At 35.6% G+C, this 20,134-nt stretch overlaps 1 protein-coding gene across 4 annotated transcripts in view; it reads left to right on the top strand.

The window, feature by feature from the left end:
- The window catches only part of Epac (Exchange protein directly activated by cAMP), a 374,689-nt gene that overhangs the window by 150,561 nt on the left and 203,994 nt on the right, over positions 1 to 20,134 (top strand). Inside the window, exon 1 of one of the 4 annotated variants that reach the window (XM_074115266.1) lies at positions 781 to 1,057. The exons of 2 other annotated variants lie outside the window; for them this stretch is intronic. Coding sequence is in view for 1 of the 2 variants with exons in the window: in XM_074115267.1 (XP_073971368.1) it covers positions 1,055 to 1,057 (3 nt within the window). In the remaining variant the exon portion in view is untranslated. Of the gene's footprint in view, positions 1 to 780; positions 1,058 to 20,134 lie in introns of those variants that run through there. One more of the 4 variants, XM_074115267.1, reaches the window with a different exon arrangement.

Raw genomic sequence — 20,134 nt, 5'->3', positions numbered from 1 at the left:
ATAATGGGTATTCACAATGGGTAATAACTCTAAGCCAATGACTTTGGAATGACCGTTCCAGGTATTATACCCTGAGATTGCGTTATGAGATATTTGGCACTTAGCAGCTAGAGATCATATCCGCAACAACAGTTAAGTGAGTAAGATCCTGGACATATTAATGTCCAGGGAGGGAAGTTACCGACTAGATTATCCAAGAGATTATACAGTAAGCCTCTTAGGGAACAGGGGGATCTGCTTCTTAATCGCAATAGTAGTTGAACGCTATAAACACTATGAGTAAAGCAGGTTTAATGGAAACACGTTGGCCGTTTCCAAGATATCCTCTTGGACCAATTTCCGGTTTTTGCTAATTTTGGTGGAAGCTTTTATGAGTACCAGTTTTTGAATTCAAACTTTCAAAATTTCTGAAGTTTTATGAGCGCTTTTCTCTTTATTGACTTCCTTCTCAGTGGGGCCTCAGTACGTGTATTTCCGGTGAAAATTATGGACGAAAAAACATCTGTACTTCCTGTATAGCGCGCGGAGAAAAAGAGAAAGTAAAGATTAGGTGACTAATACATTGATAAGAGTGGGGAGAGGAGCCTTAAACTACATACTTCATTGATAACGAGCGAGCTGCAGCCTAGTTGCTTTCATTGTAGAGAGTTTTCAGTTCCTCCCTCCACTACCTACCACAGTCATTGAGGGGGTCATTGGAGGAGAGAGTGAGACAGAACGACTTCCCCCTCTTTCAAGCTGAACACTAACAGACTCTGGGCCTGTGGTACAAAAAAACTTTCGAACACTCTAACAGCAAACAAACGGACAAACAGAACAGTGTATGAACACCGCGGTTCCTGTTTGTACATGAACAGTCCTGTCCAACAGAAGTTTCGTTTTAGAAGACGCGACTCAAATAAGTTCGATCTTTGCACCGGAAATACAAATTATATAGATATTCAGTATATAGATAATTAAATGAATAATTTCTAGTGTAATAGTGTTCAGTGAAGTGTTTTAGTGTTAGTTTATATATTTATTGGAAGCCAGCTGGATATATATCGTTTATCAAATGGTAAATTAATTTATTTATATTTATTTATCTCCGTAACAGAGTGGGGGAAATATAAAAGCCGATATTGGTTATCAAAAGAAGCACTTTACAACTTTTCGTTAATTAACATTTCCTCTAAATTTAAAATACGTATAATAAACAAACTGTCAAATTGCCATTGTTATCAACCAAAAACTCCTTGTACGTACTCTTACCGCAAATAACAGGAAGTATTGCGATCGGTAAGATTTTCGCATTTAAAGGTCAAAGTTCTTTTAAGTCCCATTTAAAAAAAAAGGAAAAAAAGGACAATCTTTGAATGTGTCCGTCCATCTGGGCGCCTGTGGTCTACAAAATAACAAAAGAAAAAGTTGAAATTTTCTAATTTCTTTTTGTGCGATCCTAAAAAGACCCTTTAGAACGCTTTAGAGGGGGGGGGGGGTGGAAGACAGAGGAAATGTGTGCTACTTCGCGGAGTGGATTTTTCCTTCATTTTTTTTTTTTTTGAGATTTTCTTCAAAAAAGAAAAAAGGGCTTCAAGAATTTTTCTTCAAAGTATGAAAACTCACTGTATACACAATTAGATTTTCTATTATTTATATTGTGACACTTCCCCCCCCCTCCCACCAGTAAATCTACATAGACCGGAAGTTCTTTGTTAGGGGCGGGTGAAGTTAAGCTCTCTCTCTCCTCTGTGGTTCTAACTAACATCAGCATGATATCGTACTTATAAATACGGAAGTGTCTACACAATTCTGAAGAACTACCAAGTATTTTGTACGGAGGTGGGAGCCAGCCAAGTGATAAGTGGTTGATACATGTTTGGTCTCCGCAATAGAGATTAGGGGAATTACCTCACACAAATAGAAGCTCTCAACCGTTGTACAATGCCCGTTTTTTATACCATTTAGATAGAGATTCAGACCTCACAGTATTCAGAGCATGTTTTCATTTTGCACAGAATTCTTCCTTGTAAAAAAAGCTCTTGCGTCTCTAGTTATAACTAGAGGCAATGTATACGGTGAAGAAGCGGTGCAAGATTTTGGAATGAGCACAGAATGAGAATCTCAAGCCCCCGAGAGTGAGAGATTGCAGAAAAAGTCGCTTGCAGTGACTATATTACGACTATTGTAAACTTTTTGGTCGTTTTCGACGCTGCGTTCGACGTGTATACCACGTCATTGCCGTGATTTTAATTCGAGCCCACTGTGTTTTTTTTTAAAAAACTAAATTCCACCGCTTCACTGGTTAAATACACACATATTTCTTATCTAACTCTGCTACAGCTGTAGAGAATATTATATCTTCGTAGAGATTACGAATTTTAAAGAAACAACCACGTAATTCTGTAATAAACCAAGATTTATAAACTTGGTAACCAAACTTTGTAGATAAGAAAAAACGAGACTAAAAATAAATTTGAAACTACCAGAGAAAAAAAAAGAAATAACATTACATAGATTTTCCGAATAAGAAAATTCTTTGAACCAAGAATTTTCTTTGGTACAACACAAAGCTTTTCTTTTTTTTATATCAAGAAATGGTTGTGGTGTTTTATCATTGAAAAACTGAGAAAAAAACTTTCGAAGTGAAAAACAATTTATTGTTTTCGAGGTTATGACAACCAGATTCTACTCAATTTCAACTTCTTTGAACGTAACAAAAAATGAAATGAGATATTGTCAGCTGGTGTGACGTTACACTGTGTGAAAGAGAGAGAGAATAAAAATAAAAAATGATTTGAAAAGGAAATGGCAACGTGATATCAATAAACGTGCAGTTCGTTACAGAAAAGTAACAAAATCACTTTAATAAAACGGACTTTCTAATGAAAGTTTTATTAAATTCAATAATTACTTTCACTGAAAGTGCGTTCAAGTTGAATGTTGTGCGTGATTGGTGCGTTGATGTAAGTAGATCATTTATGCGCATCAATAAACGCGATCTAAAATCTCCTCTAAAATTTCCCAGCTAAAGAAAAAAACTAAGATCACTTTTATAAACCACAATTTTGGTCATTAAATCTTCTTGAATTTTACGATTCCGGTCAAAAAAATTTAGTCAATTCCTGTAACGTATAAATAGTTCACTTAAAAGGCATCTTTGGGATAAAAAAAAAATCACTAAAATATTAAACTAGAGAATTTTTTTTTCTCTTTCAATGTTTCTCATAAAACTAAAAAAGAGAAATCGCTGTACAAAAGCATACTTCCGGTAATTTTCCTTTTAAGCTAAGAATTTTAACCCTCAACTGGGTATCGTCGTCGGGTCAAATTTGACCCGCGCGTTTCTCTTTTGTGTGGCATTTTGTGAAGGAATTAACTATAAACATCTCCCCTTCACTGAATTCTCCTCTTTCATCCTCACCAACAAAACGACCAGACAAATCAAATCGTTCTTGAGCAGTGCAAGTAAATAAAATATAGGTTTTGGGTCAAATTTGACCCCGACTATACCATTTATACATTATAACTTTTTAATTTTATAGCTTTTTATTTTTATGTTTTAGAGTTTGTTTTCTGTTCTATTTTTTAATATTATTCTATAAAGTAAAAAAAGTAAAGTAATCGCCTATTTTTTCAGGCGGGGCTTTACGTCCAACTACCAATTAGGTGTCGCGGACGGAGGCGACTAGCAAAAATACTTTATCGCACTATAAATTCTCTCATATTAACCATTAAATAAAATCCAAGACCTAGACCAGGGGCATCGAACCCACTAAACCAACAATACATCTTAGCTTTGCGGGTCTAGCCTATATCCGCCTAACATACTTTACTATAAATTCTCTCATATTAACCATTAAATAAAATCCAAGACCTAGACCAGGGGCATCGAACCCACTAAACCAACAATACATCTTAGCATTGCGGGTATAGCTTATATCCGCCTAACATACTTTACTGTAAATTCTCTCATAAAATCCAAGGCCTAGACCAGGGGCATCGAATCCACTAAACCAACAATACATCTTAGCATTGCGGGTCTAGCCTATATCCGCCTAACATACTTTACTGTAAATTCTCTCATATTAACCATTAAATAAAATCCAAGACCTAAACCAGGGGCATCGAACCTACTAAACCAACAATACATCTTAGCATTGCGGGTCTAGTCTCTTAACCGCCTAACATACTTTACTGTAAATTCTCTCATATTAACCATTAAATAAAATCCAAGACCTAGACCAGGAGCATCGAACCCACTAAACCAACAATACATCTTAGCTTTGCGGGTCTAGCCTATATCCGCCTAACATACTTTACTGTAAATTCTCTCATATTAACCATTAAATAAAATCCAAGACCTAAACCAGGGGCATCGAACCTACTAAACCAACAATACATCTTAGCATTGCGGGTCTAGTCTCTTAACCGCCTAACATACTTTACTGTAAATTCTCTCATATTAACCATTAAATAAAATCCAAGACCTAGACCAGGAGCATCGAACCCACTAAACCAACAATACATCTTAGCTTTGCGGGTCTAGCCTATATCCGCCTAACATACTTTACTGTAAATTCTCTCATATTAACCATTAAATAAAATCCAAGACCTAAACCAGGGGCATCGAACCTACTAAACCAACAATACATCTTAGCATTGCGGGTCTAGTCTCTTAACCGCCTAACATACTTTACTGTAAATTCTCTCATATTAACCATTAAATAAAATCCAAGACCTAGACCAGGAGCATCGAACCCACTAAACGAACAATACATCTTAGCTTTGCGGGTCTAGCCTATATCCGCCTAACATACTTTACTATAAATTCTCTCATATTAACCATTAAATAAAATCCAAGACCTAGACCAGGGGCATCGAACCCACTAAACCAACAATACATCTTAGCATTGCGGGTATAGCTTATATCCGCCTAACATACTTTACTGTAAATTCTCTCATAAAATCCAAGGCCTAGACCAGGGGCATCGAATCCACTAAACCAACAATACATCTTAGCATTGCGGGTCTAGCCTATATCCGCCTAACATACTTTACTGTAAATTCTCTCATATTAACCATTAAATAAAATCCAAGACCTAAACCAGGGGCATCGAACCTACTAAACCAACAATACATCTTAGCATTGCGGGTCTAGTCTCTTAACCGCCTAACATACTTTACTGTAAATTCTCTCATATTAACCATTAAATAAAATCCAAGACCTAGACCAGGAGCATCGAACCCACTAAACCAACAATACATCTTAGCTTTGCGGGTCTAGCCTATATCCGCCTAACATACTTTACTGTAAATTCTCTCATATTAACCATTAAATAAAATCCAAGACCTAAACCAGGGGCATCGAACCTACTAAACCAACAATACATCTTAGCATTGCGGGTCTAGTCTCTTAACCGCCTAACATACTTTACTGTAAATTCTCTCATATTAACCATTAAATAAAATCCAAGACCTAGACCAGGAGCATCGAACCCACTAAACGAACAATACATCTTAGCTTTGCGGGTCTAGCCTATATCCGCCTAACATACTTTACTGTAAATTCTCTCATATTAACCATTAAATAAAATCCAAGACCTAGACCAGGAGCATCGAACCCACTAAACCAACAATACATCTTAGCTTTGCGGGTCTAGCCTATATCCGCCTAACATACTTTACTGTAAATTCTCTCATATTAACCATTAAATAAAATCCAAGACCTAAACCAGGGGCATCGAACCTACTAAACCAACAATACATCTTAGCATTGCGGGTCTAGTCTCTTAACCGCCTAACATACTTTACTGTAAATTCTCTCATATTAACCATTAAATAAAATCCAAGACCTAGACCAGGAGCATCGAACCCACTAAACCAACAATACATCTTAGCTTTGCGGGTCTAGCCTATATCCGCCTAACATACTTTACTGTAAATTCTCTCATATTAACCATTAAATAAAATCCAAGGCCTAGACCAGGGGAATCGAACCCACTAAACCAACAATACATCTTAGCATTGCGGGTATAGCCTATATCCGCCTAACATACTTTACTGTAAATTCTCTCATATTAACCATTAAATAAAATCCAAGGCCTAGACCAGGGCCATCGAACCCACTAAACCAACAATACATCTTAGCATTGCGGGTCTAGTCTCTTAACCGCCTAACATTCTTTACTGTAAATTCTCTCATATTAACCATTAAATAAAATCCAAGACCTAAACCAGGGGCATCGAACCTACTAAACCAACAATACATCTTAGCATTGCGGGTCTAGTCTCTTAACCGCCTAACATACTTTACTGTAAATTCTCTCATATTAACCATTAAATAAAATCCAAGACCTAGACCAGGAGCATCGAACCCACTAAACCAACAATACATCTTAGCTTTGCAGGTCTAGTCTATAACCGCCTAATATACTTTACTGTAAATCCTCTCATATTAACCATTAAATAAAATCCAAGACCTAGACCAGGGGCATCGAACCCACTAAACCAACAATACATCTCAGCTTTGCGGGTCTAGCATATAACCGCTCGGCTACCGTGGCGCCTAATATTATTCTACAATATTAAATTTTATATAGTAAAAATTACTTATTTAATATTATTGCTGATAACTTGTTCTGTTCAGTTAAGCTGGTCCATGAACTAGGAAAGCTAAATTTGACTTACTCAGGGACATTACGAAAAAAATACAAAAGAAAACCCCTCTTATATAATTCCAAATACAAAAAACTACCGTCGGAACTTCATTGTTTGTTTTTACTGGCAACAAAACGAAACAAGTATGTTATACTCGCATCATGATAATTCAGTACTTGCAGAATTATGGAAAAGAAATATTTTATTTTTCTTTAGGGTATTTCTTTTCTTGGAATAAACATCTAACTTTAAGAAAATATCGTTTTTCAGAAGTTATTTTTTGTCTTTATTTTTTTTTGTAACTAAAAAAAAAATTCCGACTTTTGCATCTTTTAATTTTTCTTAATCTTATGAAACAAATTTTATCAAAATATTCATCATTTTCGTTTGCCAAATAAATTTTCTAACAAAAACTAAATCGACTTTAATTGTAGCAATGACCTTGTTAAAAGTAATGTGCATTTAAAGTTTCGGGTCAAAGTTGACTCGACTATACCAGTTATACACTTTTCCCTATTTCTTAATTTGTAGTAGATTAAAGAAGCGGCGCCTTGCGCCATGATCTCAATGAAACAAGGAAAGAGTTTTAAATTGACCGACTCAAAATTTATCGCAAGAATGGCATTCAATTTAATCACTTCAAGGACAGTCAGCTGATTGTAAGGTAAAAAGGTAATTACTTATCAAATTGATAACTTTTAAAATGATACTTTATTTCACTTTATTTAAAATATTTAGAATTAAAATATTCTTTAAATAAATTTTGTATCACGTGAAAAATGATAAGGAAAATTCATAAAGTGCATATTTGGGAAGTAAAACGTAATGCCTATTTTTTCTAAGCCTCGTGTGGCTGCAGTGCCGTGGGGATAGGGTCCCGCCCCGTCTTTTCAAAATCTAATCTAATCTTTTCAGGCATGCTTTACGACCAACTGCCAAATTAGGGTGGCATAAACAGAGGCGACTAGTAAATATACTTTATTAAATTTTTTTTTTTTATTAATCATTAAATAAATTCTAACGCCCAAGACCTGGGGATTCGAACCCAGTACCACAAATAGCATGCTGTAGAAAAGGAAATTAAATAGGAGCACGCGCAGCAGACTATCGTAGTAGTACCCATATTTATACACCAGAAGTGAAAAGTGAATTGGTCCCTTAACTATACGCCCCCCCCTTAATAAGAAGACCATTAAATCACGTTAAGGGATCCCCCAAAACCGAGAAACGTGTGCTTTTTTGTTTTTAAATAATACTGTGTCCACTACTAGATGGGCACACCTTAATTAAGTTCAAACTTTATACTTCGTTTGGATACACGCCCTTGTTACCGGACAGAAAGTTGCGCGATCGAAATCTCTTAAGCGGAAGAGATTCCTTTACTCTGGAACCTCTTGATATCTTCTCCCGAAATCGATTCATCGATTTCCTATTCCACCTTTTATTTTAAAACCTTTTGCCCAGAACATTCGATTACCCAAGGGGATGATAATTAATCTAACCGCTAGAGTGCAGGTTTAGTGGATTGTTCCCCTTCTCACCATTTGGTTGGAGGGTAAACCAAGGCTAGCTATAAGTAATCGATGTGTAAATTCATTGCACTCCTGTTGATCTACAAATTTATAAGGGAACATTTTTTTTTTTCCAGGAATTTTCCTATTAAGGGCACTTCTGGGAGAAAAGGGTGGGGGTGTGGGATATGCTGGCCACTCTAAAGCACCATTCCAGTACATCGTTTCCAGTATCGTTTTTTGTGTGGTCATATATTACAAAGCAAGGGGTTAAATTTAATTCTAAGGTCGTAATTTTCTCGGACAGCCAGGCGGCTCTGCGAGCCAGGTCAATTCAAGGCTAGTATGGGACTGTCTGGATGCCCTGAAGGAAATTAGTGACCAAAATAAGGTCTTTCTGGTTTTGGGTACCTGGTCGTTCAGGGACATAAGGGAAAGGAAGTGGCAGATTTATTGGTCCGGGAAGGCTCTACGGGACACTTGGTTGGCCTGGAGCCCTGTTTTGGGGGTTTCTAAGTGTGCTAGCTAAGTCGGCGACCATTAACTTATAAGTGCAGAGTAGGTCTCAGAAGTGGTGGCTTGCCATCACTGGGCAGAGACAGGCGAAGGAGTTCATTAGAGGCTATTCGGCCAAGGCTGACTGAAGAATTAATCCGTCAAGGCCGCGTGGTGCTATAAGGATGATTGTAGGGCCTATTAACTGGGCAAAACTGCAGGCTGCAGAAAACACATGCATCGCATGGGACTGGGCAGTTGGCTAGCACACGTTTCTCGGTTTTGGGGGATCCCTTAACGTGATTTAATGGTCTTCTTATTAAGGGGGGGGGGCGTATAGTTAAGGGACCAATTCACTTTTCACTTCTGGTGTATAAATATGGGTACTACTACGATAGTCTGCTGCGCGTGCTCCTATTTAATTTCCTTTTCTACAGCATGCTATTTGTGGTACTGGGTTCGAATCCCCAGGTCTTGGGCGTTAGAATTTATTTAATGATTAATAAAAAAAAAGAAATTTTAATAAAGTATATTTACTAGTCGCCTCTGTTTATGCCACCCTAATTAGGCACTAAATTACAAATTTAATCGATAATCACATTGATTTAATAACTCACTATATGACTTTTCAACTAATGGTTCGAACCACGTTTTGGCGAGGCCACCTTTCTCAGTATCTCCTATATAATCTTTCGACTCACTAAATCAAGCTTAAATGTCAGTTTGGATTGTAACTATTTCTTAATAGTTTGGTTCAGAGGGAATGTGTCGCATTCTACGAACATTATTATTAAATTGATATTTTTTATTACGCAATTCTAAGTTACAATTAAATTCAATTATATTCGTAAATTAAGGTAAGAAAAAGTCATGTGAGTGTTCATACGAGATTCTTTTCATGAGAAAGTAAAGTGAAACTGTCGAAAACGTATGAAAAATTTCATGAAAATTGAGAATGATTTTTTTGCCGAATAATTTCTTAGTATTATTTCTCAATATCAATGAAACATTAAATTATTTCTAAAATAACATAAAAAAATTTATTAAAATATGAAAAAATAATAAAAATAAATTGTTATGTACACTTTGACCAGCCCATAACTCGCTATCATTGGACGGGGCGTGACTACACTAGCGGTGGGCGTGACCCGCCCACAGTCTGCTACCATACTACGCTGTGATTGGCCACTACTTCAAACGTAATAAAATCAATGAAATAATTAATTTAAAACTTTTTTTCCAACATTTCTCCCATAGGTATTTGATAAACTTTCGAATTAAGCAAGAAAATAAATTTCTCCTTAAAAATACGATAAATAATATTTCTTTTGGGATAATACCTCATGTTTTGCACAATTATAACGATAATTAACGAACAGAAACAAAAAAATTGAGATTTTATATTGTTTAATCGTGAAATAGATAAAAGAGGAATGGGCACGTAAGCCGCCATTAAATAGGCGTTAAGCTTACTTTATGCTTCATCCGGTAGAGAGCTCTAGCGGCAATTTCTGTAAACATAAAATGCAGTTTCTACCCACATATTAAACCAAGTTGACTGCTCACTAGACTTATATGGGACTATCTTACACTCACATTTAACTATCTTGACGACTCACTAGACTTATATAGGGCTACCTTACACTCATATTTAACCTAGTTGACAACTCTCTAGACTTATATAGGACCACCTTGCATTCATATTTTACCATGTTTACCACTCACTAGACTTAGATAGGACCACCTTGCACTCACATTTAACCATGTTGACGACTCATTAGACTTATATAGGACTATCTTGCACTTACATTTAACCATTTTGGCGACTCACTAGACTTATATAGGAACACCTTACACTCATATTTTACCATGTTTACCACTCACTAGACTTAGATAGAACCACCTTGCACTCACATTTAACCATGTTGACATCTCACTAGACTTATATAGGACCACCTTACACTCACATTTAATCTAGTTGGCGACTCACTAGACTTATATAGGACCACCTTACACTCACATTTAACCATGTTGACAACTCACTAGACTTATATAAAACCACCTTACACTCACATTTAATCTAGTTGGCGACTCACTAGACTTATATAGGACCACCTTACACTCATATTTTACCATGTTTACCACTCACTAGACTTAGATAGGACCACCTCGCACTCACATTTAACCATGTTGACAACTCACTAGACTTATATAGGACCGCCTTACACTCTCATTTAATCTAGTTGGCGACTCACTAGACTTATATAGGACCACCTTACACTCACATTTAACCATGTTGAGGACTCACTAGACTTATATAGGACCGCCTTACACTCACATTTAATCTAGTTGGCGACTCACTAGACTTATATAGGACCACCTTACACTCACATTTAACCATGTTCAGGACTCACTAGACTTATATAGGACCTCCTTACATTCACATTTAACCATGTTTACCACTCTCTAGACTTATATAGGACCACTTTACACTCACATTTAACCAGTTGACAACTCACTGGACTTATATAGGAATATCTTTCACTAACTTTAACCACCTTGACAACTCACTAGACTTATAAAGGACCACCTTATACTCACATTTAACCATATTGACGACTTTCTAGACTTTTATGAAACCAGCTAACACTGGAATTTACTTACAATTGGAATGTAATTGATTAAATTTTTGCCCATTTCTGGCCAAAAGGTAAGAGCCGAAACCTACTTAGTGGGTTCGATTCTTTGTCTAGCCCTTGGATTTTTTTTTATTTAACTGTATTACGAAAAAAAAATATATAGTAAAGTGTATTTGCTAATTTGGTAGTAGAACTTAAAGCCCTCCTGATGAAAAGTAGGATTACTATAAAAGATGGACTAGTATTCATCATATTGTCTCCCAGGCATCCTAATAATTATAAATTTGAGCTCACTTCTGCCTCAGTTCTGGACCGCCTCTGCTACCATCTACGTAGTTCGTGCTTCCAAATTGACAGTACTATGACTCGTTACTCGAGAAAGAAAACAACTGCCGGATGTTAGGGAAATAAAGATTACAAAATCACATTATGTGTTAGTATTAAACAAAAAAAATAAAAAAGTAAGATAAATATAAATTAATTATACCTACCTGACGAGACGTATTATAAGTCGAGCGTGAGGAATTAATCTGATATAAAGATTTATTGTTGTTATCAAGTTAACGCTGGCACAATCAAGTTATGAACAGTTCTCTGAACATTCACTATAACGGAATTAAATATACATACATAACACAGAAGTTAACCTTTAAAACAATGAAGCAAGTTTTGCTGGCTCAGTTATACACAATATCTATTTATCATACAATGTTTTATCATTCTAAAGGAAGTAGACAGACAAAGGATGGACTTTAAACTATAAAGAACTTCTTATCTTTATTAACAACTATGGTAATACAATGTTATTTATAGTTTATGATTTTTACCTTGTTTCCTATTATACAGTTGCCAGAGGGTCCGATATGTTCACGTACACCATAATACTGATGTCCTTATGGAGGAAACTGAAACTCTGGTATTCATTTGTACTTCTTGGGAAGCAAAAACTAGGGCGCCACGATAGCCGAGCGGTTAAGATACTAGACCCACAAAGCTAAGATGTATTGTTGGTTTAGTGGGTTCAATTCCCCTGGTCTAGGCTTTAGATTTTATTTAATGGGTAATATGAGAAATTTACAGTAAAATATGTTAGGCGGTTATAGGCTAGACCCGCAAAGCTAAGATGTATTGTTGGTTTAGTGGGTTCGATTCCCCCTGGTCTAGGCCTTGGATTTTATTTAATGTGTTTAATATGAGAAATTTACAGTAAAGTATGTTTGCTAGTCGCCTCCGTCCACGACACCTAATTTGGTAGTTGGATGTAAAGCCCGCCAGAAAAAATAGGCAATTACTTTACCTTACTTTACTTTATACGATTGCCGGGAGTTTAATTTTTGTTCATGTTCAAGTCAGAGTTATTGTAGATATAAAACTATATTTGAATGAAGATTTGTCGATTCTCTTAAGCCAGTTCTGCTTTAGCATTTCCGCAAAAGTTTTAAAACTTAGTTTCAAATCGCTGAGACAGGAAACAAAAACATTATCACCAAAGTAATAGTTTGCCTGGAATTTTCATTAAAAGAAACTTATTTAGCGCTAAATTCAGCAGAGAACTTAGAAAATTAAATATTTATATAAGGAGAAAAACAACATCGCAGACTTTAATCAAAGCAAAAGAGGAAAATTCCTTGTTTTTATAAATTAAAATTTGCTAGAAAATATGACATAACTAAATAGTTTAGGATCCATTTTGTCATTTTTTTTTTCTTATTGCCAGATATTTTAAATATTTCAACGGAACGGAAAAATAAATTAAAAACTAAACATTCTTCTACTTGAGATAAAATTATCGGCTATCTTATATAACAGAGTTTGCTTGCAACTTAAATAATAAAAATAAACTCGCGTGACTTTTCTTTTAAATCAATTTTCCAAAAATTTTAAGAGAAAATATCTTTAAAATTTTCAATCAAATGGAAATTTTTTAGCAACATATTGAATTTATAGTAACAATTTTAACGTGGTAAATTTGTAGAATTTCTAGAAATGATTAGATTAGAGAAGGTAAATCCAAAATTCCTCTCAAAAAATATCTGAACATGATGTTCTAATATTTCCACGGGAAAAAATCTATTAAAAGGAAATGAGTATGTGGAAAATAGTGGCTGAGGGCTTTAGTGCTGCATAAAATCTTTGCATTTTCCGCATGTTTATCGTTTTTCGGACTTTGATCCATCATCAGAGTTAGATACATCAATATGGAGTAGAGATTCCGGTTTCACTTGTTTCCGTCTCGCATAGTCTCAGTCGAAATCTTTCCACCAAACTGATTAGTCTACCTCTGGTGATGGATGAAACTTCGAAAAACAGGTCACAAATGCAATAAACCATTGCCGTGCTACGACCGGATAAAAACAAATAAAAATTTGTACCCACATTTTCAACAAAAAACTGGTACTACTTCCGTTTTGAGTGTTTTTCTTTTACTGATCGTTAAGTTACAATCACGCTCTCAAGAGAGAGGGCCCAAGAAAATTGCATTACATTCAATTTTTCTGCGATTTTTAGTTTGTTGAAATATTTTGTATACTCACACATACACACACACACACACATAACTGAACCTTAAAAAACGAGTTATTTCCGGTGATGACTAAATATCGAAAGATTGGATACGATCTCAGTACTATCCTTAACCTAGCTAGCTAGATGATTCCAAAAAAAGATGTTGGATGTTTTTCAAATAGAAAATTGTGTTCACATATATAAAGATCTCACATATCTCAAATAAAAGTAAAAAGGTCCACTTCCGGTAAAATCATAATTTTGCGAATTCTCCACGACCTGCAGCGCTGCCTTTTATGTAAGAGAAAGTAAATATTATGGACAAGGTACATAATAAATAAATAAATATTGCATATTGTTAAAAAAAAATATCGCAATGACGTGCAGTATGTTATTCTGTACGTAAATAACAGTAATCAGGTGGATGACGTCAACAAACCTGTCTGATATATCACATCATTCACGCTGCATTGATGCGCTGTCCATCAGTTATTATTACTGATTGTTGCAAGAAGGCATGATGACCTGTCAAGAATTCGTGTATGACCTACTTTGTATAGTACGAGTAACATTCTTTGCTCATGGAACATAAAAAATAAAAATAAATAGACTCGCAGGACTTCCTTTTACCGTTTTTTACGTCATGAAATTCCTTGTAACTAGGAATTTGTACTAAAGAGATTCTAAAACAGGAAGTGTGACATCACGCTCTCCGACAATTAACTAGAAACGCTTCCGCTAGAAAAATTCCAACCGATACGCCAAACACACGTTTAGGTCCTAATGAAAAAGGAAAAACCCGTCTGGGAAATTACTGAAAACACGAAGAAGCCGAGTTATACAATTTTCCTATTCGGAATATAAAGGCACTTCTCCCTCTTAACTTAGGCAAATCCAAATACGAGTTTTCTGTGAAAAAAGTGACCTTGAACGTATATGATGGTACCACAGCTGTCCACATAGTTTTGAGGGGAGATGTGAAGCGGATACAATTTACTATGCTCTCCTACCATTAAGGAAAATTTTGGGAAGATACGGTACACAGCAAGGAAATCTTGACGAACTGGAGTTCTTTTTTAATTTGAAGCGCATCTGAGATCATTAGCGCCCGGAGCTTGTTCCAGTGCGCTGCCGTTCTCCTGCGGACAGGGTTCTCTCGTTTACAGACAACACTGTACATCACCGGGACAGTGAGCAGTAAGAAACTCCAAGGAACTGAAAAATCTAAGGGCTTATTTATCTATCAATTCATGATGTAACTTTAGTCTTTAGTTTAGTAATAAATCTAGCTCGATTTTTTTTTTAAAAATTAGTGTTAGTATCGATAAAGTAAAGTAATCGCCTATTTCTTGCAGGCTGGGCTTAACGTCCAACTACGTGTCGTGGAGGTGGCGGAAGCTCATACTTTACTATAAACAATTTTTTTCTAACAAATAAAAAGTAGTCAAACGCTGGGATTCGAACTGGGGATCTCCCAGTTTAGAAAGCCACGCTTTTGACAATTAGACCAACACTCGCCCATAATATCGATAATTATTAGGTGTCGATTTGAAGTGTTCAATTCTTTATCCCTTTCATATTCATCAACTCACATTCATTTCCGTTCTCTACAGTACTTACAAACTTACAAGAAAATCAATGAAAACAATTTCGCTGGAAGTGGAAAATTTGTTGACTTATTGGCATTTCTGTCGGGTATTTACCATCGAGCATGGAAATTTAATCCTTAAAATTATAGAAGAAATAGGGCTGTACATTTAATTGTAATTGCACGTTAGAGGCAAGCTTAATTATTCCTTGTCCGGGAAGTGTCCGGAAGTTGAAATTTAGTCTGAGGCACAAATATAGATGAGCCATTTTAAAGGAAAATGCTTTCTGGATAAAAGCATCAATCACAGCCGGATTGCTTATTTCTGAAAACTGAGCAGCTACAGAAAACAGGAGATAACTGCCGCGGGAGTCTGCAGAACTAGATCTGTAGTATGACCACCACGCCAGGAAAAACTAAAGTACCTCTCTCTCTACCATTGCTTCTCTTCGTATACTTTATCAATGTCAACGGGTCTTTCCATCCTTAAACAACTGACTCTGTGTGTGTGTGTTGATATATTGCACGGGTAAGGCGACATCACTGTCGACAAGCCTTGATGAATTGGACACGACACTTTTTTAATACAGAAGAAAACTAGAGGTCGCTTGCTGGTTTAGAAAAGAGGGATTAAACAATTCTGGGTTCAGACTAGAAGGTATGCTGGAGATCTCCAGGTTTGTAGAAGGTATTTAACGTTTACAGTGTAGCAATTAGCATGGGGAGGAAGTGCTTCAAAAACCCAAGTAATTATGGACAATTATCTTCCATTCTTGCAATGGAAACCGTGATCCATCATAAGCTACCAGCAAAGACGCCATAAATGTGTTGTAGTTTGGCATCATAAGAAGGGGCTGCGAATGATATCCTCTCGCTTAAATATTCGGCTTGGAACAGCACAGGTAATTGGATCAGGGCAAAGTGCTGCTACTACCAATCAATCAGGTCCTATGCCTGAAAGAACATGATAATCCCCAGAGCAGGGTGGCACAGAATCCCATAGCAGATTGTGAACAGTGCTGGAGCCAACCATCTCTTATATTTCCTGTTTGATCGCTCTGCAATCTTCAGTCTTTTTGATGCAACACCTTCGCCATACAGCGTTTTCAATCCTGTTTGAACGTGTTTATTTTAGCATTTAATCATCAAGCATCATCGACAAGACCATTCCAAGCCACTGTACAAATCATCAACTTGAACTCCAAGATTATTTGTGCCCTTAAAAGGATGCCTAGCATAGTGGAGCTAAAATTAACTATTTCTCACGCATAGTTAAAATTAGCCACTATAAACTACTACTAGTGTTTATAAAAAACAAAAAAATGTTTAAAACATTTCTACCAACATACAAGTGTATTTCTAAAATTATCGTACGTATTTAACAGCTGACTCTCTTTGTTTGCTAACCAATCTACTGCACCGTCATATCTCACTGTAAGATATGGGACTCAGTACGATTAGAATTTTCAATTGACTATACGAGTATGTAAATATGAAAATAACAAGAATAATAAGGGTTTAGGGAAAGACACAAACACACGTCACTTCCTGTTACTGTCAAGTACACAAAGACATTTTCTTGAAACTTAGAATTTGTGGAAACAAATCGCTAATTGCCAAACGTTCAGTACAGACAGCACTTCCGTTTTTATTCACGCTATGAATTCATATCAGTAATATGCGAGTAATAAGCCAATAAGTTATATTTAAGTAAGTCTTTAGAGGAAAAACTTTAACCCTATCTTTACGGCGAACTGCCTGAATATTTTACGGTAAATCAGTTACGTCATAGAGATAAAAGAAATCCCTTTTAAGATACACATTGTTTTATTTTTAGAAAAACTATTATTCCTTTAAGTTTAACCTATGATTCTGAATTACCATTATAGTCTAATTTCCCTCATGATTTGACAGTAAAAATAAAGATACGAGGTCTGGCTATTAAGTAAATAACGAGACTGATGCTGCTACAGAAGAACTATGCATGCGCCAAATCCTAACAACTGACAGTAAAGCCTTCTCTTTCGATTGCAGCGTCTCTCACGTGATTGTAGAGAAATCAGTCTGACCGGAACCGTCGTTTGTGTAACAGGTGTGCATCGAGAATTTACAGAAACTTCTGTAGTGAAATTGACCATGATAGGGGGGGCCGGAAATGTAGAGAAATTTTAGAAATAAAATAGAAAAATAATCAATCAAATAGAGAGATTTGTTTTTGCTAGCAGCCTCCGTTCACGAAAGATTTTATTTGCTGGTAGCCAAATAATTGAAAAAATAGGCATTACTTCACATTTTTTATTTGCTAACTTATAATTTTAAATTCAAAATTGTATTTATTAAACTGAACTTAACAATAAATTTGTAATGTTACATTATTTTGTTTGAATGGCTAAAGTTCATTCCCTAATTAACCAATCATTGGCCACACCGTTATTCATTAGCGAATGAAATTGAACTTCCTTTAATAAATTTTAGCACAATATATTGGACCCCCGTTAACGATTGCATACAAATATAAATTGATTTTATTAATTACAAATTTAATTTGTAGGTAAGTCTGTGACAGCTTTGACTGTTCAAGGTTTTTTTTTTTTTTTTTGTAATTATATTTATTTGTGATTTTCTTTATTCACTTAGATAGAAATAATTAGCTAAATTATTACGTAAAATGGAATGGAAACAAATTCACGTATAAAACAATAAAATGAATAGAAAAGAACTTCGTGTGGTTTTCGCAAAAAAAATAAAAAAATTAACGAGTATTTTATTGTTTGTTTTCTATACAATTATTGGGTGGAATGCAATGGATAGTTCGATCTTTTCGATAGTTCGATCTATCGAAAAGATCGATCTTTTCGATAGTTCGATCTATCGAAAAGATCGATCTTTTCGATAGATAGATCTTTTCGATAGATCGATCTTTTCGATAGCTCGATCTTTTCGATAGATCGATCTTTTCGATAGTTCTATCTTTTCGATAGTTTGATCGTGATCTTTTTTTTTTTTGCGCACCATTATTAATTTTTATGCTGCCGAAAATTGTGAAGATCCTTTCTAATCTACGGAGTTTTAAGTCTTGTTACAAAATGATATCACTAGATCATGGTTCTTCTGCACTTCTCGCGTTCACGAACAGAGCAAGTCTAACATAAAGTAGAAAATCTATATTGTAGTATACGGGTGAGAGGAGAGAACGGTTGATTTGTCTCGCCGGAAATACGTTCTACCATTTTCTCTTCCGCCAACAATACTGCCACCCTCAAGGGAAATAAGAATTGTTTTCAAAAATATTTATAAGGAAATGTTGGCTGCCCTGTCGGAGAAAGGTACATATATATACATATATACATATATATATATATATATATATATATATATATATATAAAGTTAAGTCAGAAGTACGAATAAAGCGTAAGATAAGAAGGAAGTTATTTGTTCGTTAAAAAACTTTGTGATGAGCAACTTTATAAAATTTTGTACCAAATTAAGTTGTTTATTCGCAAAACTTAGCCTGACATGGTACGGGGGGAAAGACTTAGTTTCCTACCACGATGTCGTCCAAAGTTACCAAAAGTCCCACCTCTCAAAGTTCCTATGCTAATCTAAAGAGATGGTTGTTGTTGTTGTTTCAAGCCCGGTCCTAGTTGATGCTGTTTGTTTTTTTAATTAGAAAAGCAAACACTACAGATTTTAAAGACAATAGAAGGACGTTCCGGAAATACGCTCTGTTTTCAACTTCAGATGATTTCATTTGCATGTTACTATTGTTTAAATTTTTTTTGTTTTTTTAAATTAAATTTTACACAAAATCTGATTCGCTATTTCAAAATTGAATTCAAAACCGGATATGCCAGTTTTGAGGTCTACTGCATACGTACAATTAGATATTGGACTTCAATTACGCATGTCTATTCAGCATAGCGAAATGGGAAATCTCATTGAGTTTTTGATATTTTGGTTGCTGCTGTTATCAGTTTTGCCAGTTGTTTGTAAAAATTGATGTTCAAATGTTTTATTAGTATAATCCTTGTAAATCGATTTAAGTGTTACCTGGGGACGAGCTTTTCATCAAAATCAACCAATCAGATTTATTCCCCCCCCCCAAAAAAAAACCTCTCAAACAATCTTATTTAAATATATACTATATTACTTCCTGTTTCAGCATATTTCTGGAATTTCTACACGAATTTATGCGCCACCCCCGTTAGGCTATGGTGGAATCGTAATAAATCTAGCGTGTAACCCTGGGCAGAAAGGGCAGCATCCCTTCCAGTCTGACAGATCTTACTTCCACACCAAGGCAATGCCTCGTTTCACATATGTTTTCAGGAACGGCTGTTAAGGAAAATTCTCCTACTAACACTAAACGTACATTACTGGGCAACATAGTCATGTCTGACGTATATACATAAAACAACCGTTTGTAAGGGATCACGGAAGTGAACTACTCTGTGAATAATGATGCTGGAGAGCTGCTAGTGTAAGCAAGCTAAACTCTGTGTTAGTTTACGCATATCGACTCACTTTATTTCCTGTGTTTAAATCTTGAGATGCTATTTTTAGGTACTGACGCCAAAATACTGTAAGAAATCAGTTTTATGATCATGTTAAACTCAAGCTTTTTACCGGAAATACATGTTTTACGTGGAGTACCGTATCCTTTTTCTCCTAACCAAGTCATCCCCCAAATTTGGCAGCGTTTCCTCAAGTATATACACTCAACAGCAAAAAAAACCGGACACTTAATATTTTTTAT

This window comes from Rhodnius prolixus, unplaced genomic scaffold, assembly GCF_049639745.1.
Source record: "Rhodnius prolixus isolate KJV_2025 unplaced genomic scaffold, Rpr scaffold_7, whole genome shotgun sequence".
NCBI lineage: Eukaryota > Metazoa > Arthropoda > Insecta > Hemiptera > Reduviidae > Rhodnius > Rhodnius prolixus.
This window is presented reverse-complemented; position numbering and strand designations above follow the sequence as displayed.